At 39.9% G+C, this 24,669-nt stretch overlaps 1 protein-coding gene across 2 annotated transcripts in view; it reads right to left on the bottom strand.

Moving 5' to 3' along the window:
• LOC308622115 (CD302 antigen) overlaps positions 1 to 24,669 on the bottom strand; it is a 129,609-nt gene that overhangs the window by 93,798 nt on the left and 11,142 nt on the right. For both annotated transcript variants that reach the window (XM_081243250.1, XM_081243247.1), the window contains exons 3-13: positions 23,855 to 24,025; positions 20,672 to 20,836; positions 13,729 to 13,839; positions 12,476 to 12,616; positions 9,801 to 9,995; positions 8,712 to 8,869; positions 6,486 to 6,596; positions 5,846 to 5,934; positions 5,552 to 5,721; positions 2,441 to 2,640; positions 1,730 to 1,872 (exon numbers count right to left, since the gene is read on the bottom strand). In XM_081243250.1, the coding sequence (XP_081099376.1) occupies positions 1,730 to 1,872; positions 2,441 to 2,640; positions 5,552 to 5,721; positions 5,846 to 5,934; positions 6,486 to 6,596; positions 8,712 to 8,869; positions 9,801 to 9,995; positions 12,476 to 12,616; positions 13,729 to 13,839; positions 20,672 to 20,836; positions 23,855 to 24,025 (1,654 nt within the window). The remainder of the gene's footprint in view (positions 1 to 1,729; positions 1,873 to 2,440; positions 2,641 to 5,551; positions 5,722 to 5,845; positions 5,935 to 6,485; positions 6,597 to 8,711; positions 8,870 to 9,800; positions 9,996 to 12,475; positions 12,617 to 13,728; positions 13,840 to 20,671; positions 20,837 to 23,854; positions 24,026 to 24,669) is intronic.

Genomic DNA, 24,669 nt, shown 5'->3' with positions numbered 1-24,669 from the left:
TTTTCCAGTTCAAAACTCTTTAGATGTCAGTTTTTAAAATGCCTTCTTATATTTAATGTCCTAGAGAAGAAGGCTAGCTGGATTTTGTGTTTTGGTACCTGTTTTATTTTTGCTATTTTTCTTTGAAGTCTTTGTTTTTTTGAGTCAAAATGATCAGGAAAGTATTCACTAGGATGTGTCCAGGTGGTGATTTCTTTTCCATAATTTTGCCTGGTATACCCTCAATCCTTGATTTACAAGTTCTGGTCTTCTTTTTGATTCAAAAAGTGAGGGGAAAAAAAAAAAGTGAGGGGAGGGACTTCCCTTGTGGTCCAGTGGCTAAGAATCTGCCTTCCAATGCAGGGGACGCAGGTTTGATCCCTGGTCTGGGAAATAAGATCCCACATGCCACAGGGCAACTAAGCCCTCGCGCTGCAACTACTGAGCCCCCACACTCTGGAGCCTGCACGCCCCAACTACAGAGCCTGTGCACCGCAACTACTGAGCCCACGCTCTCTGGAGCCCGGGCACCACAACTACAGAGCCTGTGTGCCGCAACTACTGAGCCCATGCTCTCTGGAGCCTGCACACCACAACTAGAGAGCCTGTGCACCACAACTACTGAGCCCACGCTCTCTGGAGCCTGTGCACCACAACTAGAGAGAAGCCTGTGCACTGCAACGAAGAGCCCATGTGCTGCAATGAAAGATCCCGCATGCTGCAACTAATACCCGACACAGCCAAAAATAAATAAATAAATAAATTTAAAAGTTCATTCCCTTAAAAAAGAAAACCAAAAAAAAGTGAGGGGAAAAATAAATTGTGAAGTAGAAGCCCCTCATACCTATGATTGTCCCCAAAGCTTCAGAAAAAATTCCCTCTATGGCAGCAACACCTGGCCCACATTTCTCCACATTATCTTTAAGGACATCAAGAAAACCGTTCAGGAATCCTCCTTCTCCATAACATCAAAATCACAGTGGCTTATTGACTCCATCTTTGTTACATCTCTGATCACTTCCTTACTGTCCCATCTTACTGCCCGTCTTCAATGTAGTTTTCTACCAGCTGGGCTGTAATAGCCTTATAATTAATTGTTCTGCATCTACCTACCATGTCTGTCTGTCTGTCTGTTTTTCTCTCTCTCTCTCTCTCTCCACACACACACACACACACACACACACACACACTTTGTTTTTGTTTGTTTGTTTTTTGCCTATTGACTTAATATTAAACTCCTTCCCTGGCAAGAAAGGGTGTTCTAATTTTATACCCAAATTCCATTTTCTAGCTAAGTTCTATGGCTCATTTCTCTTTCACCATATCTGTATATTCTAGTCTCAGTTCCTTTGCTTATGTTCTGCTTTCCCTGGCTTTTTCTCCCATCTTAACTTTCAAATATTACCTTACTTCCTAAGAACCATCCTTCTTCATAATATTTTCCCCAATTATACCTCCCAGAAACACTTCCTCCCTCCTCTAAATTCCCATGGCCTCTTCTTACTCATGTTCTAGATTTTTCCACCATACTTTTCTTATCCCCACTGCTGGACATTATTACACTACACAAAGGGTGGGGACTCTGTCTCCTTCATCTCTGAATCCCTCATAGCATCTTGCACATAAAAATGTTTGATGTTGAATGACTGTTAAAGTACTGAATAACCCTTTTAGATAATAAAACATGTCAATTCTGAATATCTAGAGGACATAAAATTTAACAGAGAAGATCTCATTCTAAAAGTATTACCTGAACTGGTCTGTTAGAAAGTGAAGAAATTTCTTTATTTCATCCATATGACTGAAGCTAGGAAGGTGTCCTCCAAGTGCTTGGCAGAATCTCTCAGCTTCTTCCCAGTTCCTCTTTCTTACAATTCTTTCTATATGAAATAGCTTAACAAAATATAATGTTAATTTGTTTCCTGGTATAATCATAAAGTATTCATAATTTCGAAGTCGATTACAGTCAAATGTGTGGGTCCCTGAAATGGACTCTTAGAAGTGTAATAAAGACATAGGTAAAGGTCCATATACTGTGACACAGACAGGTCCTGCTGAAAGTGTCAACTAGAGGCCAGACTGACACGGACCCTAAAGTAAAATTTTTGACTTGTAAGAAGTGACAGAACTCTTCCCTTGACAACAATAATTAAAGGGATATGAGAATCATAAGCAAAGTATTAGCGTGGCATGCAGCTCACCCAATTTCCCAAAACAAAAGAACCCTAGGAAAGAGCCAGTTCTGGCTCTGGCCCTGCTCTTTTGGGTAGCACATGAGTTTATACGGGAATGAGTCATCTGACACCAGAGGTTCAATGATACCCTGACAAGGACTCTGTGCTCCCAAACACTTCAGTAGGTGATGTATATGTCTGGGAAGGAGCACAGTTTGGACAAAGACATGGACTAGGATAGTAGACAGATAGCTTCATTGAGGGATTGAATGAGAATATTACTTTACCTTATAACAAGAAAGACCTGAGGGGAAACTATGCCAGCCTTCAGGACAGGGGTCTTCAGGCTTGGGGGCTGCTTCTTTAGGCTCAGGGGGCTCACTTATTTTCTTGCAAATTGAAAGTGCTCTGAAGCTTCTGCAGTCTTTTACCTCCCACTTTCCAAGAGACTTTCCCGTAGCCATAGCCACACATCCTCCTGGAGAAGCTGAGGTTGAACGGAAAAGTTTAATTAAAAATAACATTAGGGCTTCCCTGGTGGCGCAGTGGTTGAGAGTCCGCCTGCCGATGCAGGGGACACGGGTTCGTGCCCCGGTCTGGGAGGATCCCACATGCCGCGGAGCGGTTGGGCCCGTGAGCCATGGCCGTTGGGCCTGCGCGTCCGGAGCCTGTGCTCCGCAACGGGAGAGGCCACAACAGTGAGAGGCCCGCATACAGCAAAAAAAAAAAAAAAAAAAAAAAAAAAAACATTAAAGGGACTTCCCTGGTGGTCCAGTGGTTAAGAATCCACCTTCCAATGCAGGGGATGTGGGTTCGATCCCTGGTCAGGGAACTAAGATCCCACATGCTGCGGGACAACTAAGACCGCGCACTGCAACTACTGAGCACGTGAGCCACAACTAAGGAGAAGCCTGCATGCCACAACTAGAGAGAACCCAGCGCACCACAACAATGATCCCGTATGCCGCAATGAAGATCCCAGGTGCTGCAACTAAGACCCGATGCAGCCAAAAAATAAAATAAAATTTTTTTAAGGTTTTTTTTTCTTTTTTTTTCCCTAAACCCCACATTTGTTTATTTATTTATTTTTGGCTGTGTTGGGTCTTCATCTCTGTGCGTGGGTTTTCTCTAGTTGCGGCAAGTGGGGGCCACTCTTCATCGCCGTGCGCGGGCCTCTCACTATCGCGGCCTCTCTTGCTGCGGAGCACAGGCTCCAGACGCACAGGCTCAGTAGTTGTGGCTCATGGGCCCAGTTGCTCTGTGGCATGTGGGATCCTCCCAGACCAGGGCTCGAACCAGTGTCCCCTGTATTAGCAGGCAGATTCTCAACCACTGCGCCACCAGGGAAGCCCAAATAAATATTTTAAAAAAACATTATAAAATTAAAGCCCAAACATTTTCTAGTGCCTACACATTTATTTGATTCAAAGTGGGGAGAGAGAATAGGAAAGAAAATGGAGGAAATAAATGTGTTGTTCACAATAATAATGATGACAGTAATATAGAGAAGTGTTTACTACTTGCCAGGTGCTATTCTAAGAGGATTAAGTGAATTGATCCTCACATAGAGTGGATTCTACTGTCACACTGAGGTACAGTGAGGATTAGTGATTTGTCCAAGGTCACATGTGAGAAAGTTTCTGACCCAGAATTGGAATCTAGGTGGTGTGTGTGTAGAGCTGTACCCTAAACCACTATGATGCTTAGAACAGTCTAAATCGTTCATATTCACCTAACAGCTTTCAACAGTTTTTAAGCAACTTAGTAAACCTCAAAACAACACTCTCAGATTCAGATCCAAAGGAAGAGCTGGTACAATAAAGGTAAAAGGAGGTGTGTGGTAATATACATTTGTTTACTATTTATTTTATGGCAGCCAGAATTTTATTTACTCACTACAACATTAAAAGATAGTTTGTATTGTCAGATCCATTTCCAGATGAAGAATTAGTGACTTGCCCACAATCATAGTTAGTGAGTGGTGGAGTCAGAACTTGAACCCAGATTTGTCTGGCAAAATGCCATGCTCCCTTTCCCATTACATCACACTGCTGAAAATGCGCAGAGGACAAGAAGAACACACATTGCAAAGTAATAAGGACAACTTCCATTCCATCACACAGAGAAGCCATACGGTTTCATGTCTCATTATACAAGGACAGCAAGAGGAACAAGGAACTGGGAAAAATAATGCTGTATTACCCTGGATAGGTGTGCTCTTTTCTCTTATTCTACCCCCTATCCATGGCTTGCCCAATGCAAACCAAACTGGCTGAATCTGGGAGTAATAATGGTAAAGAGGACTTAAAGGCAGTCTTTCTGGCTACAGACTGAGAGAATAGCTATTACAGCTACTTCCTAAGCACCCCTGCCCCCAACCACTGAGGCTTATCCATGAAGAATGTGACACTGACTCTAAAATCTCTGAGTGTCTATAAAAGAAATCATGTATTTTGTATTTTAGAACATTCTAATTTAAGATGAAATTTAACCAGGATTAGCATCTGCATTCTCCATCTTCTACAAGTAAAAAGATGACCTTGTTATTAGCAATACCACTCATATTTATATTGATGATCATGTATTACAAATTCTGTGGGCATTCTCTATTTCAAATATTGTGTTTAACTACACATTCACATGTACCAATTTCTGTTATAAAAATGGTCTTCATGATTCCATTACACAAACATAAGAAAATATAAATAATTCAAAGGAAGAAAAGTCAAATGCTGTCTCATAAAAAGCCAAAGTCCTCTAAAAAGCATTGAATTAGAAATCAGATCTGGATTTTAGCAATTCAATAACCAGGTAACCTTCGTCAAGTAAGTCACCTTTCTAAGCCTCTGTTTTCTCAACTCTAAAATCAGAAGGGCCTTCCGAGGCCTTTACTGGCTCAAATGTTCTGATTCTATGGCAAATTATGGTCAATGCTTTAGGCTAAAGAAGGATAAACTACCTTTCAGAATAAATAATACCTGTAGTACATTGCCTCCTTAATTCTCACCCATTGAGAATAATAGAAATAAACACATTCAACTTTGGAGAAAGAAGTTAAGAAGCAGAGAGGTGAAAATGTAAAGTGCTCCACAATGAAGCTTCTAGGTTCTGTTTGAGACTACATGGAAAAGATAACAAACTCACACTGATGCTTCTAGCTCTGTGCCATTAGATGGTGGTATCTGAAAACTGAGTTTTCTAGCTTTTTTTGGGTAATTGCTGAGGATTTCATAGGGAAGACATAGTCGCTGCTTCTATTTATGGTTCCATAGATAGACTCTAGTCCTGAAGATCATCACCTCCTTCATATTTCAAAGGTATGTGAAGAACAGATTTGGGAGGAATGCTGCCTCTTACAAGTCACTGTATTCTACTGCTTTCAAGGCTAAGGCACTCACCTGGCTCAAGAAAATTCCAGTTGGAAAAGGTTACAGCCCGCTTTATTCCACCAGCACTTCCCCAACTATACTCTCCACTTGCATCTGTATCTCTCAGGCCAGTCCAGAAGTATTTTTCTGGAGACTTAGTATACTTTTTAATCATATCATTCAGGTATTCTTGCTCAAATCTACAAAATGAGAGTCAAATTAGTAGGTGTTTTTTTTACAGTGACTGAAATACTATATAAATTGAAGACGCACTTTTTTTAGGAAGATTATTTAGCAAAGGAACCCAGAGTTAAAAGTTCACACCTGCTAGTTACAGTCAGATTGCAGTTGGTTCCAAAGGGGACCTCATCCTTGTAAATCTTGTAACAGGCTTCTCCATGTCTCTTCCAGCCCTAAATCAGAGGAAAAATATCACACTGTCTTCTGCTTGATAACAAGCAAGTTTCTGTTACATAAGTAACATCTTACAACTAAGGGAAATTAAGGACATGGACAGGGAATTTAAACACATGATGAGAGTGGGATACAATTTCATAGAAAACCTCCATAAGCCTGTGAGCCTGTGTCAGACAGAAGGAATGTCTTAACTTTCTTTACCCCTAATGCCTAGCTCATCATAAGAGTATAACAGTTGTTAGTTCAATTATTTTTGAATAAGAATAATACGAGTAAGAGAAGTAAAAAATCAGCATTGAGGATATAATTATATACATTTTTATAGAAATTCATGAATAGATAATTATTTTTCCTATAACTCTTTTTTCTTCTGTAAGAGTGCCGATATCTATGATTCACCACCTTCTGGCTTGCTCTAATGTATAAATGAACGGAACCTAGTAATTTCTTCTATTTTCCAAGTCTAAAGTATTTAAGTCTCAACTACCATATCTGACCAAGAAGGTATAATATTGCTTAGAAAAATTTCCACAGGGGTTTTACATACCTCATCTGGAGGACACATCTTATCAGATCTTGTATCATTCAATTTTTCTCCCTTTTTCTTACATACATATTTAAGTTTCTCTTCACATGATTGGACCTTCCACTGACCTAGCTTTTAAAAAACAGAAAATAATTTTTCCCACAAGAGAAATTAATTGCCACATATTTAGAATTGAACTCTTATCTTAAATCAAGATAGTTTCTTCCCACAACTATCAGGGAGGGAGAGGGGGAGGAGGGGAAGGAGGAAAGGGAGGGGGAGAAAATGAATATAAATGAATGATTAAATCTGAGAACATACTCTTAGAAAATGCTACCCAACAAACCTGGAAGCCTGTTACTTCAGCATCACCTGAAGGTCACAGTGGAGATGAATTTCATTTTCTTATAAGTGTGACAATAAAACCACCAAAGGACACTATACAGAAGTTGAAGAGAGAAGAACCCAGCCCACAGAGTTGCCAGAGTTCTAGTCTTCTTCCATATGACACAGCCAAAGTTTGTCCACAGGTTAAAAAACTTTGGGGCAACAATAGCCAGGACATGGAAGCAACCTAAGTGTCCACTGACAGATGAATGGATAAAGAAGATGTGGGACATATATACAATGGAATATCACTCAGCCATTAAAAGAAACGAAATTGAGTTATTTGTAGTGAGGTGGATGGACCTAGAGACTGTCATACAGAGTGAAGGAAGTCAGAAAGAGAAAAACAAATACCCTATGCTAACACATATATATGGAATCTAAAAAAAAAAAAAAGGTTCTGAAGAACCTAGAGGCAGGACAGGAATAAAGATGCAGACGTAGAGAATGGACTTGAGGACACAGGGAGAGGTAGGGGTAAGCTGGGACGAAGTGAGAGAGTGGCATGGACATATATACACTACCAAATGTAAAACAGATAGCTAGTGGGAAGCAACCGCATAGCACAGGGAGATCAGCTTGGTGCTTTGTGACCACCTAGAGGGGTGAGATAGGGAGGGTGGGAGGGAGACGCAAGAGGGAGGAGATATGGGGATATATGTATGTGTATAGCTGATTCACTTTGTTATACAAAAGAAACTAACACACCATTGTAAAGCAATTATACTCCAATAAGGATGTTAAAAAAACAAACAAACAAACAAAACTTTGGGGCAGGTCACCTAATCTCCCTGAGTTTCCTCATATGTAAGATGATGATGGTGATTAGAATAGCTACTCCCTAAGAATTTTAGAATCAAAAGTTTCTGCCAACTCTACTTCAGTCTAGACGTCAAAGTTCTATCTTTCAAATATGCTACTTAACATTGATTTTGCTTAAGTCACTCTGCTTTCTTTGAATTAAATTTTAGTAAGTCAATCGTGATACGGGTCAGTTTTGAACATTGGAAGCTGTCTAGATAAGCCAACAGTTCACTCTGGCCTATGGGACCTCATTTCTATCTTTGATACTCTTTTAAAGATATCCTGTGTATCCTTTTAAATAGAGCATTAAATGTGACACCCTTCTAAATTCAGCTTTACAGCTTTCTAAAAACATCTTTACTATTGAAACACTTCTAAATAGCCCTACCATTTATTGCTTCCACTTAAGTCTCTCTAGAAGTTTGAGTGACACAACTGGCCTCCCAAACAATTAGGAGTCCACAGGAAAGTGCTACAAACAAAAATATAGAGATACATATGTCCCTTCGGCTCAATAGTTTATTTTGGACTCTTCTGAAAGTTCAAAGCATGCTTTATTGAGCATGCTTACTGAAGCATGCTCAATAAACATTTATGCATTCTATAGGAGTAAGATATTCTCTGAACAAAGTCAGACCTAATTTTTTAACGAAACTAGTTTTTCAATTCTCAAAGTTGGCTTACTTTGATCTGAACATGAGAAGATGGGATTTTCCAGGTTAAACTGTGGCTACCCGCTAAATATCACACTGGTGGTACTGCGAGAAAGCAGCTTATCAGAAGCAATCTGGCACAAGAATCTGAGCTCTAAAGGGATTCTCTTGATCTGTTTCACACCAGAGAAGATACTCTCAGACAGGAATTGGATTGCTTCTTTAGTAATTGCTTTATTTACCTTTTTTCAGCAGCTACTGGAAAGACAGTCTACAGTGCTATTACCTTTTATTTTCTTTCCCAGCTTAAACACAAATATCCCAACCAAAGTCATCTTATTATTATTATTAGATTTTCAGGTATAAAAATAAGGATATAAATAAACTTGAGGAGGTTGCCTACCTTTCCTAAATAGGAAACACAGTTGGGAGTCTTATTGTAGGGAACATGTGGCTCATTCTCATCCCAATAAGTCAGAGTAACTTCAGTACCATCTGACCACTGAAATAGAGTTGGTGTATTTATGTTCCTAAGGCCTGTCCATATTCCTTCTTTGGCATCTAAAAGAAAAATGTTTTATTTGTTTGGTTACTCAATTACATACTTCAATATGTACACTGCTACTGATTTTTACATTCTGATACGGGGTGTTAAGAGCCTTGATGGAATTTTTTTCTTTTAAAATTTTAATTCAGTGAATGGTATTCGTAATTAACCTGTAAAAGTATTGATAAGTTAGGCAGGCCTGATGATGAGGGCGTTTCAGGTCACTTATACAGGTAGGGTACACAGGTGGAACAGCTGTACTATGACCTGTAGGCTGGATATTCCTGATACCTGGTTTAGATAAACCTTGCTTTATGAGAAATTATGAAACTCTACAAATACAGTCATAGATATTCCAATTAGAATAAGGATATTGTCCATCACAGACATGGAATGACTATACTGCCTTCCCAGGTAAAACAGCTGGCACCATGCTGGCACAGAATAGGTATCTAGTACTTACTATGGGTGAATCCCAGGAGGAGGTCTTAATACTGGCTCTCTAGTGTTTTGTTCTTCATTTTTCAGCTTTCAAATAATTATAAAAGTGAAACAATCATCACTTAAGTGTTGGGAGTAATTTAAATAGCATTTAGCTTATGAGAAGAGGGAAATTATTCAATCAATGGCTGTACTGTCAGGTTGGTAGTTGCTAGCTACATGCGGCTATTTAAAACTGTAAATCAATTACAATGAAATGAAAGTAAAAATTCAGTTCTCCAGTCGCCCTAGCTACATTTCAAGGGCTCAAAAGCCACAAGTGGCTGGTGGCTACTGAATTGGACAGCACAGGTTATAGAATGGTTCCATCACTGCAGAAAATTCTATTAGACAATGCTGATGTACAGGATCAAACTATCAGCTTTTCATTCTTGCTAAGAATCTGAAAACAGGGATACTTTAAAATGTTTTAAACCTCTCAAAGAGGATATCTTAAAAACTTACCCCCATTATGGAGTTTTGTGACAATCAGCTCCACATCTGCTAAAGAATGAATGCTGATGAGGTCACTGCTGAAGGTTTTGCATTTCATATGTGCCTTATCCCAGGAATCACTTTCATTTACCAGCAGATAGCAAAATCCATTATTTGGCAGCCAGTCTGCTGCATCACAACGGGTATCTGAGTATGTCCAAACATCTGGAGGAAAAGAAGCTATTTATATTCCAGTAAAGACACATCTATTTTGAATCAATATTTAAATTCTTGAATATTGAATTACAAATTCTTCTTTCTTGAATCATAAGGCTTCTGGAAAACTGGAGAATGTGATATCAGATGGTACAGTGACATGAATTTTTGTGGTGCCTAATGTATACATAACATCGTAAGAGTGACTGCAGGGATTCAGATAATAATGTGATTTTAAAGTGATACAGATGTGCTACATGGCTGGCCACAGACTACTTAAAGAGGGATTGCCCTTAGTCCCAGTAGACAGAAGAAAAGTGTGGGGTAAACCAGTTGTTGACAAATCTCTTCCTGGGTATGGGATTTGTGAGGTTCCTCTCCAGTCTCTGACTTTGAGAGATTATGAAGTTGAGCCTCCTTTTCATGTATGGTCAGCTTAGCAAAGGAATGTGCATTAATGCTCACTGTTGAACAGAGAACAGGCAGAGATTTAAGGAACATAAGAAAATATTTATTCACTTCACACCCAAGAAATGGCATCACTGGAGGGAAAGGGCAAAGGGCATCTCTGAACCTCTTCTTTCCTCCCCTCTGCTAGTCCTTCAGTCCATGGAATGAGGGACTCTTTGTTTTGACTATAATAAAACTCACTCAAGTGATGGTCAAGAAAGATTAGAGAAAAAGAGCAAGGTATAAACCATACAAAATACTTCTACCTACCCCTCTTAAAAGAACTAGGAAACAGTTTGGCTTTCCAGGCTTCATGGATTTGGACCATTTGGAATGTTTGTTATAAGAAAACATAGCATCTTAAAAATGTGGACAGTTTGATTTTTACTAAACGATAAAATTCAGGTTCAGCTTCTCACACTTGTAAAATAACTCAATTAGCTTTAAGGTTCTGAAATAGCACTTATTATTATGATTATATTTTACAATTATAGTAAAAGAACAGCAGGAAAAACACCCATAATTGAACTTGAAATAATTATTTTCATATCCTAGTCTTTGTCTCTATGAATACATATTTTTACAAGATTAAAATGATAGGTAGGCATATGATTTTGTTCTGCTTTTTGTATTTTCCTGCTGGCACAGTTATTTTAATAAATGCATACTGTTCAATCATGTGGAAGCATCTTGGTTTACTTAATAATCGATACTACAGGATATTTACTTGATCTATCATTAGTCATCTTGGTTTATTTTCATTTGTGCTGTCTTCTCTGCTATGCCTTTTACTGTATGGACTAAATATGGTTTGACTCAACTTGGAAGATAAATGTTCATTTTCCCCTATTATTTTTTAAACTTAAAAAATAGCTTTATGCTCCTATTTGGATGATAAGAAACTTTATGCTTTATTCTCTTCCCCCAACATTCCTTAAAGCAAGACATTTTAAAACCTCCTCTTCTCCCAGTTTTAAGTATTCGTTTTTTTTATTCAGTGAGGATTTAATCAAATACCAGGTATACGGTGGGTGCTGTGAAAGACAGTAGGGCATTTCTCTTCTCCATTCTTTCAAAGACTTTTCTTTCAAACTTTTAAACTTTTCTGCACCTCAGAAGTTGCAGCTGTCCTGTGTCTCTCTTATCCCCAAACTCCCTGGAACAAACCCCCTTCTGTGTACATATTTTGTCCATCTGCACGCCTCCTTTCTACCTGATTTATCAACACAAAGAACCAGTCTGGCAAAGAAGGAGAGAGAGGTGGGCAAAGAAGGGGTGGGCATTGTGGGGAAGGGGGTGGGAACATTCCCGTGTCCATCATTTTTTACTTCCCACGGAGGCAGGTAATATGTAAGACCTGGCCTTAAAGCAGCGGCCCTCAAACTTGAGTGTGTATCAGAATCACCTGGAAGGCTTTTTATTTTTATTTATTTTTTATTTTTTTCTTGCGGTACGCGGGCCTCCCACTGCTGTGGCCTCTCCCACTGCGGAGCACAGGCTCCGGATGCGCAGGCTCAGCGGCCATGGCTCACGGGCCCAGCCGCTCCGCGGCATGTGGGATCCTCCCAGACCGCGGCACGAACCCGTGTCCCCTGCATCGGCAGGTGGACTCTCAACCACTGCGCCACCAGGGAAGCCCTGGAAGGCTTTTTAAAACACAGATTGCTGGTTCCCACCCTCAGAGTTCCTGATTCAGTAAATCTGGAGTAGGTCCTGAAAATTTGCATTTCTTACAGGTACAGGTGAAGCTGATGCTCTTGGTCTGGGGAACCACTGTGCTCTAGAGAAAGAAGAGCCACCTGTGAACAGAAATATATTTCCGATCTAGAATATCTCTGCCTTCTCATGGGCATATACCAAACCAAAGCTTTACTCATGTGTAGTTGATAACATCTAACCACAGGTTCAAAACCAAATACTCCCCTGCATTGGCAGTATCAGGTGAAGGAAAGGGGAAAACAGGTATCTGAAATGGATTTACTTGACTTCACAAAACTGTAATTGTGGGACCTCTTTGCTGGAGGAAGTGAGAAAGGTACCTGTCAACTCCACTGTGTTATTTAACAGTTTCTTGCAGACGTAGGGCAGTTGAGCTTCACAGGAAAAACTCTGCCACAGACCCGAGTCGGCATCCATTCTTGCACAGCTTGATCTGTCAATTATAGGTGCACTCGGCACATCTTAAACAGTAGGATTTTCAAAGAGTTAAAAGAAGGTTGGGGGCAAGGGTGGTGTTTAGAAAACATAACTTGTATTCCTAATTTTCTGCTTTTATGGGGACTCATAAAATAGTTAAAACTTTCAACTAAATTGAAATGTTTAAGCTGCAATGGACAATCGTGCTTACCTATGTCTTCTTAAATACAGGATATGAGGGGGGCGGGGGGGCAGGAATACTCTGATCTGTTGTAGTTAATTTAAAAAACAAAACCAAAAACCAAACCTCTGCCCCAAACCAACTTGCATGTCGTATCTTGTGGTCAGTAGCTCTTAATTTGCTACCCTACACAATAAAAATACTGATTTATGATTCTGCCGTGCCTTTAAGGCTTTAAGATTAAATTCTCTTTAAAGATTTTATTTACTGAGATAATAGAAAATTTATTTACTACTTATAAAATTCCATTAACTAAAATCCCCCTTTTATTGGTATTTTATTGTGCTTGTTTTTCTTATATGTATGCAGAATATTTTGGTACTGAAGTTAGTGTTAACTTTTACATTCTACATTTGTCAGAAGCCTATGGTTTTATTTTTTAAAAAGGTATCTAAACCTTCTTTCCAGGGGGAAAAAGGCATTTTGGCTAGTTAGTGAGTTAGGGTTTGTTTATTTAGTATAAAATTTTTTTAAGGTCTTTTTTTGTGTATTAAAATATAACCATTATGTTGTCAGTATTTGGGTGCTGCAGCGGAAGACACCAAGAGTTTGAGGAACTATTTCCATATCAGGGTTAAGCTGCAGATGAAACACAACATGGGTCAGTCATGGACACGTCAAGTCCTCTCAGAGACACAGAATGGTTCCTGGGCCACGTAGTGGGGCTCATTCTGCTCCTCTCTAAAAATGCAGGGTCACTCTAAAGATTAGGGACAAATGCTCAGTTGCCCATGCTGGGGGTCAACTTGCCTATAATGGTATCACAAGGGTGTAGGAAAAAATATTCTTCGGAGAGGTAACCATAATAAGAGTTGTCAAGGTTTGAAATTTGTACAAGCTCTCAGGGGATGGGAAGCTCTTATTTTTTTTGAAGCTTGTGCTCTGTGCGTAGTAAGTGGAAGAGGGAGCAATTACCTGGGTCCCAGTTGAGAAAGTTTAATGGCTTGTGGTCTGACCATTCCCAGCCTCCAGCAGAGTACAGCTGATTTAAACCAATCCAGAAAATTCTCGGAATGCCTTCTTTTTCTGTAAGAATTACACATTTTTAAAAAGTGACAAAATTACCTGTTATTATCTAAGTAAGACTTAAGTTTATACTAATAGCAAAAATATCTGAAGGCCTTGATTATGAGGCAGGAACCCTGTAGGAAGCTGTCTATCCAACAAAGGCAGATGATGCTGAGAGGCAACAAAACCGCAGTCTACTGAGAAACCCAAAGGCTGCTAAGTTAATTCAATGCTGCTTTCCCATTAGCTTGTCCAATTCCCTTTCTTCTAATAAAAACAGAATTTTCTCAGAGTAGCTGTTTCACTATCTATTTTTAACCCTCTTGTACTGATATAGAAAAAGTAGTTTCCATTACATATCTAAATTTTGAAGGTCTGATTATATTCCAGACTGACAGTTTAAATTCATTAAGCACATATCATTTGCCAGGTATTAAGGACATAAAAACCAAAATGATAAAGTCCTGCCCTCACGACGATTTCAATCTAGTAGGACACAGATATGGATCCCCAAATGGTGAAGTGTAACCAGTACTGTTTCAGAAATATGTACTGAGCTAGGCAAGGGATATACAACTCTAGAGTCCAGAGGAGACATTAAGGCTGGAGATACAGAATAGAACACACACACACACAAACACTCGTGTTACAGTTGAGATGTATCATTCAAATTTATTATTTGACAACTAGATGACATTAGCATAAAAGAGAAAGAGAAGCAGAAATAATTTAAATAGAGAAGCTAAGTGCTGATATGCCACTCAGTGTGCACATGCTCACAAGCAATGGTTGCAATCATGCTTGTTGTATGGGGCCATGTGTATTAAAAAAAAGAATGTGCAAACAATTGTAAGGATTTTCACACCACTGTCAAGGAAGGCAACACCACTATTCAAGAACCTGGTAAGACTTTATCGACATCGCAAAGAATTTGAAGATATTAAAGGCCAGGTAGAAGAGATAAAGCAACTAATGAAATGGTCTACAGAAGACAAGGATGATGTTGACAAACAGGAAGAGCTAACGGGTTGGAATCTCTATAAATTTGTTGAAATATTCCCAGCAATAAAACACATGATAACAGTTTCTCAATTCCTCCCAGAGAATTCTGTATGATATATTATAGTATTATATATATAATTCATGTATCTCTATATATAAACATAAAATACAATTCTATATTACATAATTTATATATATATTATATTATATAAATATAAATAATTCTTAAAGTATGGATTTTGTTCCATCATATATATCAGACATATCTGTTTGATTTGCATGCAGAAAACCATATCCATACTTTAACGACTCTTTGAGGGTAATTTTGACTCTATGTAATTTTTGCCTTACTTTCACACTTTACAACCCAAATGCCTAAAACAAGTAACTTCACTGGAACTGACACCTGGGAGTGGAGGAGAATCCCTGGGTAAAGCAGAAATAGCACCAGCAAAGACAAAAGTGGCTGAGAGCAGTAACCTGGACACCAACATCCAAGGGATGGGCAGGAGTCTGGGAAGAGGGTGGTAGGACAGAGGCCCAATTATCACTCCAGTAAGGAATAAATGTGAGGTTAAAAGTGAACTGTAAGGATACACTGTGCTTTCCAGGAGCTTCACTGTGAAAGATAGAGGCAGGGCTTCAGGGTCTAGGGAAAAAATTTTTAATGGTAGAAGCTTAAACAAGTTTATAGCCTATTGGGGAAGAGTTAATAGAGTGAGTGTCTATAAAAGTATAAGAGATAGAAGAAACAGTTGATGTGGATACAAAGAGCTTGGGGGAAGTAGTTAACCTTGAATGAGCTGGAGAAATAACAGTATAGATAAATTTGTAAGTGTGAGGGTGACAAACTAAGGGTCTACTTCACTTTTCTCAAGGAGATAGATGATAAGGATACTCTCTCTACTAAGGAAGGAGAAGGTGGATGCTTGGGTAGATGGCTTGAGGAGGATGTTGAAGGGAACTCTGGATTTATCCTTTCTTTTACCTTGTTAGCATAAGCAAAGGCTGCCAGCACTGGCAAGGCAAGACCTTGAGGAATTACTCTAATCAAAATCTTTCTTCATTAGTAAATGTGATTGATTTTCCAGCATTCCTAAAGAAGTCCTGGGAACTATGACATATTTATGGTACTCCAGACTCAACCATACCTTGACATTCAAAATTCCTTTCATTCATTCATCTCTAACCAGCGATACTATAGAGGACCAATCCTTCCCATCTATCCCAAGTCCAATGTCCTCTTTTCCATGAAGACCTTCCAGATATCCCCCAGCAGAAAGTCTGAATAATCCTACTGCTTCCTAGGAATAATCTTATTGTTCACCTGCACACGACAAGTACACATTTACAATGGAACAAAATGACGTTTTGAGGGTGTCAGGCTCTTGTTTACTTCATCACAATGTTCTATTTGTAATCTGTATTGATGATGACTTATTCTTCACTAGAATCATAAGATTTTAAAACTGTGACTGTGTTGGTAAATTCAAATGCTCTTTATGTGTCTTGTGCCAGGTGGGTGTGATAAATTTTAAAGGCCCTAGTTGGGCAAATGCAAAGGGCAGGGATTTCTTATATGGCCTGGACAATTTGGAGCTGGATTTTTTCCTTCATAGAGTCCAGGCAAGGAATGCTATGATGCATTCCTCCAAATGCATCATTAGATTGTTTGGCAGGGCGTTGACCAATTTGAGACTCTATCAATGCCCATCTTTGCCATCAAGAATCAGATGATTGCTAGCATAAGTTCCTATATCTAATCAAATGGGCGAGTCCAATGAGCTAGATATTCTTGACTGTTCCCAACACCCCTATTCCGACATGCCCTATATTTCTATTCCTCTTCCCACAATGAGAAACTGCAGGGCCTGATAATGATCATGCATCTGGGATGAACGTCAGAAAGGCCACAGCCAGCAGGGGCCCTGACCTAGGAGTGTTCTAGCCTTGGGTCACTATCAAGGTAGTTCAAAGTGAGCAGCCCCTGAGGCCAGAGATAAATTAGAAAGAATTGAAATGTGTTGTTCCTGCTCTGGGGACTCTCAGTCCTCCTTTGAGCTCTGGGGTTGAATCTGTGGTTACAGGTCCCTGGGAAGGCCAGAGCCATAGGAAACTTGACTCTCAAACAAAATCCAGCGAGGCTGAGGAAACCAAATCCCCCACCGTAGGTCCCTGTATTAGTAAAACAAAATCAAAACAAACTAATTAGGTGCAGGGCAGGCACAAAAGAGAAAGAAAGTTCTTTTAGACTGCATGGGATTTATCTTCAAGAGAGCTGATTCTGCTTTATTTCTGTCAGCAAATTCCCTAGTCCCGGGCTTCCCTGGTGGCACAGTGGTTGAGAGTCTGCCTGCCGATGCAGGGGATACGGGTTCGTGCCCCGGTCTGGGAAGATCCCACATGCCGCGGAGCGGCTGGGCCCGTGAGCCATGGCCGCTGAGCCTGCGCGTCCAGAGGCTGTGCTCCACAACGGGAGAGGCCACAGCAGTGAGAGGCCCGCGTACTGCAAAAAAAAAAAAAAAAAAATTCCCTAGTCCCACCTAACTACTAGCTGCAAAACCCTGAGGTCCTTTAGGAATAACATTCTCCACTATCCTCTGCGTATGTACAACTCTTATTTCCCTGACTAGATCAAGCACTTTGATCACAAAATCTCTGACTCACTTTTGTGGGCCTCACTGTTCCTAGCCCACTGTTTAACATGGTAGTTTTCAGGGAAGGGACACAATATTAATAGGGACTTCAAGAAATGTTCCAGGTGTTAAAGTACAGCTTTCTTAGGTCTTAGGAAACCAGCAATCATAATTAGGCATACTGATATCCCTAAAGAGCACTCACAGTGAAAGAGAAGCTTGGATCATTAGAAAGGGCTGTACCTATAAAATTAGTGATATGCAAAAAATGTGGGGAGTGTCTGGCCAGGGATAGGGGAAAACTGGGTCCTTTAACACATTATCTCACTTTTATGTGTTATTAAAGAAAACTGATGCATAAAGGAACCCTGCAACATTTATTCCTCCAAATGCATCATTAGATTGTTTGGTATGGTGTTGATAGTCACACTTTGACACCTTTTTCCTTCATTGAAGCTATCAGTTTCCAAATGTTAGTATTTTGGGAGACTTAAATTTATTGGCCCTGTCTACTCTCAACAATATGTTTTGTAAGGTTTCAGCGGGGTCTGGAATAGAATTCCATTGCCAAACACTAGCCCATTATGCTTCTTTGACAGATTTCTATTCAAGACGTCTGATTATTTAAGTCCTGAACAACACAGGAAAAGGTTAAAACTATAAGAAAGAGGTCTGAATAAAGCTTAAGCCAAAAAGCATGACAGAAGACCAGCAGACTTTTTTTGAGGTTACACAGGTTTATAACATTACATAAGTTTCATGTGTGCAACATTATATTTCAACTTCCGTATACACTACAGCGTGCTCACCACCAAATTTTAGTTTCCATCCATCACTACACAGTTGACCCCTTTTACCCATTTCACCCACTTCTCTCCCTGCTTCCCCTCTGATAACCATTGCTCTGTTCTCAGTATCTATGTGTTTGTTTTTGTTTGGTTTGGGTTGTTCATTTATTTATTTAAATATTTCACATGAGTGGAACCGTACAGTATTTGTCTTTATCCGTCTGACTAATTTCAGTTAACACAATACTCTCAAGTTCTCCCCATGACGTTTTTCACAGGAATAGAACAAAATTTTATATAAACAAGATTTACCTGGAGGCACAAAAGACCCCAAATAACCAAAGCAATCCTGAGAAAGAAGAACAAAGCTGGAGGTAGTCACTCTCTGATTTCAAATTTTACCACAAAGCTATAGTAATTAAAACAGTAGAGTATTGGCAGGAAAAACAGACATACAGATCAAAAGAACAGAATTGAGAGCCCAGAAATAAAGCCATGAATATATGGACAACTGATTTATAACAAAGGGACAAAGAACATACAATGGAGGAAGGACAGTCTCTTCAATAAATGGTATTGGGAAAACTGGACAGCCATGTACAAAAGAATGAAACTAGACCACTATCTTGTACCACACAAAAAAATCAACTCAAAATGGATTGAAGACTTGAATGTAAGACCTGAAACCATAAAACTCCTAAAAGAAAACATAGGCAGTATGTTCTTTGACACCAGTGTTAGCAATGTTTCTGGATATGTTTCCTTAGGCAAGAGAAACAAAAGCAAAAGTAAATAAACTGGCTTATATAAAACTGAAAGCTTCTGCACAGCAAAGGAAACTATCAACAAAACAAAAAGACAACCTACCAAATGGGAGAAAATATTTGCATGTCATTTATCCTATAAGCAGTTAATATTAAAAATATACATGGGTTTCCCTGGTGGCGCAGTGGTTGAGAGTCCGCCTGCCAATGCAGGGGATATGGGTTCGTGCCCCGGTCTGGGAAGATCCCACATGCCGCAGAGCGGCTGGGCCCGTGAGCCATGGCGGCTGAGCCTGCGCATCCGGAGCCTGTGCTCCGCAATGGGAGAGGCCACAACAGTGAGATGCCCGCATAACGCAAAAAAAAAAAAAATATATATATATATATATATATACACACAAAGAACTCATGCATTTCAACAACAAAAAACAAACAACCCAATTGAAAAATGGGCGGACGATCTGAACTGACATTTTTCCAAAGATGACATACTGATGGCCAACAGACATATGAAAAGATGTTCGACATCGCTAGTTATTAGGGAAACGCAAATCAAAACCGCAATGAGACATCACCTTATGCCTGTTAGAATGGCTGTTGTCAAAAGGGCAAGAAATAAAAAATGCTGGAGAGGATGTGGAGAAATGGGAACCCTCTTACACTGTTGGTGGGGATGTAAAAATCCAGTAGACTTTTACTGATGAAAACAAAGAAAGAAAGGTATGTAAGAGGAGTAAGTACTATAGTAAAAAAGCAAGGGCTCTGGAGTTATACATGTTGATATTCAAATCCCAATTCTGGTACTTCATAGCTCTGGGATGTTGGGTATATTATTTCTCTTTTTTTTTTTTTGCGGTATACAGGCCTCTCACTGTTGTGGCCTCTCCCGTTGCGGGGCACAGGCTCCGGACGCGCAGGCTCAGCGGCCATGGCTCACGGGCCTAGCTGCTCCGCGGCATGTGGGATCTTCCCGGACCAGGGCACGAACCCGTGTCCCCTGAATCGGCAGGCGGACTCTCAACCACTGCGCCACCAGGGAAGCCCGGGGTATATTATTTCTAAACATCAATTCCTAATCTGTAAGTGGGGATAAAAATACTTGTCTTATGGTGTTGTAATGATGATTAAATTATAGTTGACTCCTGAACAATATGGGTTTGAACTATGCAGGTCCACTTATATGTCGATTTTTTTCACTAAATACATACTACAGAACTATACAATCTATGGTTGGTTGAATCTACGGATGTGGAACTGCACTCATTTATTCAAGTGCAAAGATTTTTTACCGAGGTGATCTACTCTGACTCAGCCACCTTCTCCACCTTCCTCAAGTTCTCTACCGTTCAATGTTCAAAGAGTTTAATGCTTACCTTTTTTCAAATCCCTTCACCTAGGCTCCAGGTAGCAGTTTAATCTTGCTACCTCACCTCGTTTTCTGAATATTAACCTCTCTTGGTCTCTATCATGAGATGCATTTTCAATGGACAGAATAGGATTATATTCAGTATTTTTTACTTGTGGGCTTTGGTGTTTAAGTTTAAATCCCAAGAAAAGACAAATATATGCAGAAAACAACATACCTAGATATGAAAACAGAAGGCAGACAGCACCTTTACAATCGCAGCAATTTGCTCTACCACAAGCAACTTAAACCTACCTGTAAGATAAGTTAACTCAGCAGCACTGTTGATGCTCAGTAAGTCAGCTCCTTGATTCTGACATGAAACATAAGCTTTTTTCCAAGAAAGTGTTGCCTGAGTATTAAACTGGTAGCAACTTCCCATCTCCTCTTTCTTTTCCCAATTATCTTCACAGCCATTTTCTATTGATAAAAAGATACGTTAGTGATCATAAAGTAAGGGCACAATGTTGTCTATTACTTAGAATGCTTACAAATACTGCCATTCAATTTGCATACTTTTAGGATATGCTAAAATGGAGGCTGTCATTGTTCTACTGGACAAGATTTTGATTCTTTGGTTACACAAAAAAACTGAAGTCACAGGACAGGAAATGACTTAAGCTGGCTAAAGCTTCCACTCTCCTATCTTCTACTCTCCCTTTATCCCCATCAAGTACAATGCCATGTTTTAGCCCATGCCTACCCTCTGCCTAAAAGTAGGAGTCTTCAACTGTGCTCAACCCCTGAGCTCACTTAAAGATGGTGGCAGACTGCAGAGGGGTTTGCTCATGGCCTGCAGTGAAACCACTGGATGTGCATGTGTGTGTGTTTAGACATGCTGCTTAAGTGCCCAAGATTTAAAGCCTAGTGATACCTTATTTGGGAAACTCAGTCCATTTTCTCCTTAATATTTTAATAGATGATTTAATATATGACAAATATCATATAACTAACATTATACATGCATTGTATATCTATATGTACATATATATGTGCATATATGTGTTTATAAACATACATATATGCATGTGAACATCATTTTCTTTAACAAATATCTAAAAAGCATGTATAATTTCAGATGAAGAACCTTCAAGCTCTTTCTGGGACAAGGTTTGTAGGTCTTCATACAACCAGTTCAAATATATACTCACAGCCTCCTATGGGCTCCCAACAAGAGGAGAAAACCAACATAACTTATGTCAAGTGTATCCCAGGTTTCACTTGGGGTTTTTCCAAAGGGTCTCCCATAACCAGTCAAACTTATGGACTCTCAAGCTGGAAGGCCCCTTAGAGATCATTTTGTGTAATGTCTTCATTTCACAGATAGGAACAAAGATATAGGGGTGTCTGTGGCAAAGCTATAACCAGAGTACTGTTGTCTAAGTCTGGTGTTGTTGATCTTCTGAATGGCATACGCTGCTTCTTCAGCCACTTCTGAATGTCCTAAATAACAACAGAGGTTGTTGTGACATTTGGTAAAAACAAAATAGGTGGATTTGCAAGTGCATTGCCTAAAGGTTCTTTGTTACCACTAAGGCCAACACTTGTAAATCTGGAAACTTTCAGCAAGATGGCAGTGTGTTTGCTATAAAATACAGTCTCCATGGTTTGGCAGTCCTCAGGTTTGAGAAACTCACAATCTTGCTTCTTCTGTAGAAAGGGAGTCACATGAATGCACTGACAATCTCCCATCCATCCAAAGTAGGCTAAAGGCACCAAGACCCATGTCAGTCAAGGCAGCAAGGTAGAATGGGATAAATACACAGGGGAATAAGGGTCAGGAATCCTGGGATCTCCACCCGGCTCCACACAAATATGGTCTGACCCAGACAGGCTATTTCATCAACCAAGGTCTGCTGCTCCTCACCTGAGAAATGAGGGTTTGCTCTGGATAACCTCTAAGCTCCCTTTCACAATCCCTAAAGTTTCTGATCCAGACTACAGCAAGATTTAAAGGAAACTGGTGTCTGGTTGACCAAAACCTGCTTGTTATCAATTATAGCTGAAGTAAATAATGGCTTTTTATCTTTCAGTAGGTTCTAAGTGTTGAAGAGCCTGTGCCTCTACCTAGAAAAGTAATTCTCAAAGTGTGGTCCCCAGACCAGCATCATCTGGGAACTCACTAAACTGCAAATTCTTGGGCCCCATTCCAAATCCACCAAATTACAATTTCTGGAGGAGGGCCCCAGAAATCTGTATTTTAACAAACTCTCCAAGTGATTCTGTTGCAACCTGAAGTTTGAGAATCATTGGCTCGATATAATTTCTTCAAGGTGCTTAGGACTCTGCATTTTGAAGCTCAGCTTCCCTTAAGGAGAGCTGAGCTCTGTTGGTGGTATTACTAATACCACCAGATTGACTACTGAATAAGGCAGGATGGTACAGTTGTTTGAGGCAAGGACTTCAGAGCCAGATATCCTGGGTTTGAATCCTAGCTCTGAAATTTATTAGCTATGTGACCTTAGGTAAATGATTTAATTCCCCTGTGCCTCACATTGCTCATCTGTAAAATGGTGATAAATAATGGTACCTACTTTACAGAACTGTGTGAGGATTAAATGAGTTAAGAAAGGCTGAATGCTTAGAATAGTACCTGACACTCAGCAGGGCCAAGTAATAACTATTACTACTTTAAGTAATAACTATTACTACTTTAAGTAATAACTATTACTACTTAGGCCTGGAGCTTTTTCCTTTCTATTTACTGTAGATTCTTTTAACTTATTGCCCATTAAAAAATATTTCTTAGGCACCTATCACATGTCAGGTACCATGATCCCCTGTAATTCTCACCAGATTATCAAGAAAATATGTCTCAGTTATATACCGGATAGTGACACAGCTGCTGCTTTAGTCTCTCTTTCTAAAGAACAATGAATATTTTAGCACACCCTGAAGAGTTTGCTTCAAGTAAGAAGCAACTAGAAAAAATGCTTTGACCAACGTACAGGTACAGCAGAGGGAACGTCACCAATTTTGAGAGGGATAGGGATAGCTGTCTCTTGTTTGCTGCTCTTTACTCAGGCCACAAACATACTTAAGTCTCCATCATCTGAAAAGAAGCTTCCTCAGTCCACTATCACCCAGCTTCTTTGAACACTAGTTTTTTGGAAACTGCTCTATTAAAGGCCAACAGCAATTTCCTGACCGCTCCTGCCTGGTCCATTTCCCCTTCCTAAGGTATCTGTGGGTATAGAACACTTCCTCATCCTTTGTCTTCCATCACAACATCCTGTCTTGGTTTTCTTCCTGGCCTACTTCTGAAAGTAAGTTCTTAGCCACACACGACTTCTCTCTCTTTCCTCAAATATATACCCCTTCTCTAGGATATTTGTTGCCGTCATTTTTGAGTCACGATGGACCCTTCCTTCTCCCTTTTGCCTCATAGGAATGGTATCCTTTCCTTTGCACATATAAAGTTTACCAGCCCATACATACCTGGTTGTAAGCAGATGCCCCACTTTTGATCATATTCATAATTTAAGGTGGTTGCACACCATAGCCCACTGCGATCTCCATCATGAAGGCACTCATGATGCCAGGTCCCATTAACTAAGAATGGAAATTCACAAGGTCTCCCATAGGAGTTCCCATCTCTAGTATAGATCTCTGTGGGTTGGGGAGAAAGTAGAGGAAAGAAGAGTTAAAAACTGGATAATCAGCTTTAGTTAACTAATTTCTAAAAGTGTTTTGAAAGAAAGATTATGTTTTCACATGTATGAGAATATAGTATCTGGGTAGGCTGCACAGTGTGGAGATTCAGAGCATGGATGCTGGCTCCCCCACTGATCATCTGTGCGTCTCTGGACAGGCTCTCCAACCTCTGTCAGTCTCAGTTTCTGCATTTGCAAATTAGAAATAATGATATGGGGCTCATAGGGTTGTTCATGAGATTCTATGAGATGATCCATGTAAAGCTTCATAAACTGTGATGCGATGAAGAGCTAAAAGATTCCAGCTTTACCAAGTAAGGATCAACTGACTACTGCGGGTAGCAGAGTACTTCACCAGAAGGGGTGCCCCGCTTGAGATTAAACTTACACTCTTTTCTTTAGTAAGAGTGAGGCTAGAAAAATACCTTGGAATCACTGAGGCTGGTTGTGGACTTTGAAACTAACTGTACAGTTAGAGAGGTGCACAAATAGCCCTGTTGTTTACAGTCTGGTGGTAGAACTGAGGCTGTGCATTTTGAGGACGGAGGAGGAAGGGCTGCTGAGTTTCTCAGCAGTCTCTTGGAGAGGGCAGGACATGGT

Source organism: Mesoplodon bidens (assembly GCF_964165515.1).
Source record: "Mesoplodon bidens genome assembly, chromosome: 8".
Lineage (NCBI taxonomy): Eukaryota > Metazoa > Chordata > Mammalia > Artiodactyla > Ziphiidae > Mesoplodon > Mesoplodon bidens.
Note: the sequence above shows the minus strand (reverse complement) of the source record. Positions and strands in the feature narration are given on the sequence as shown.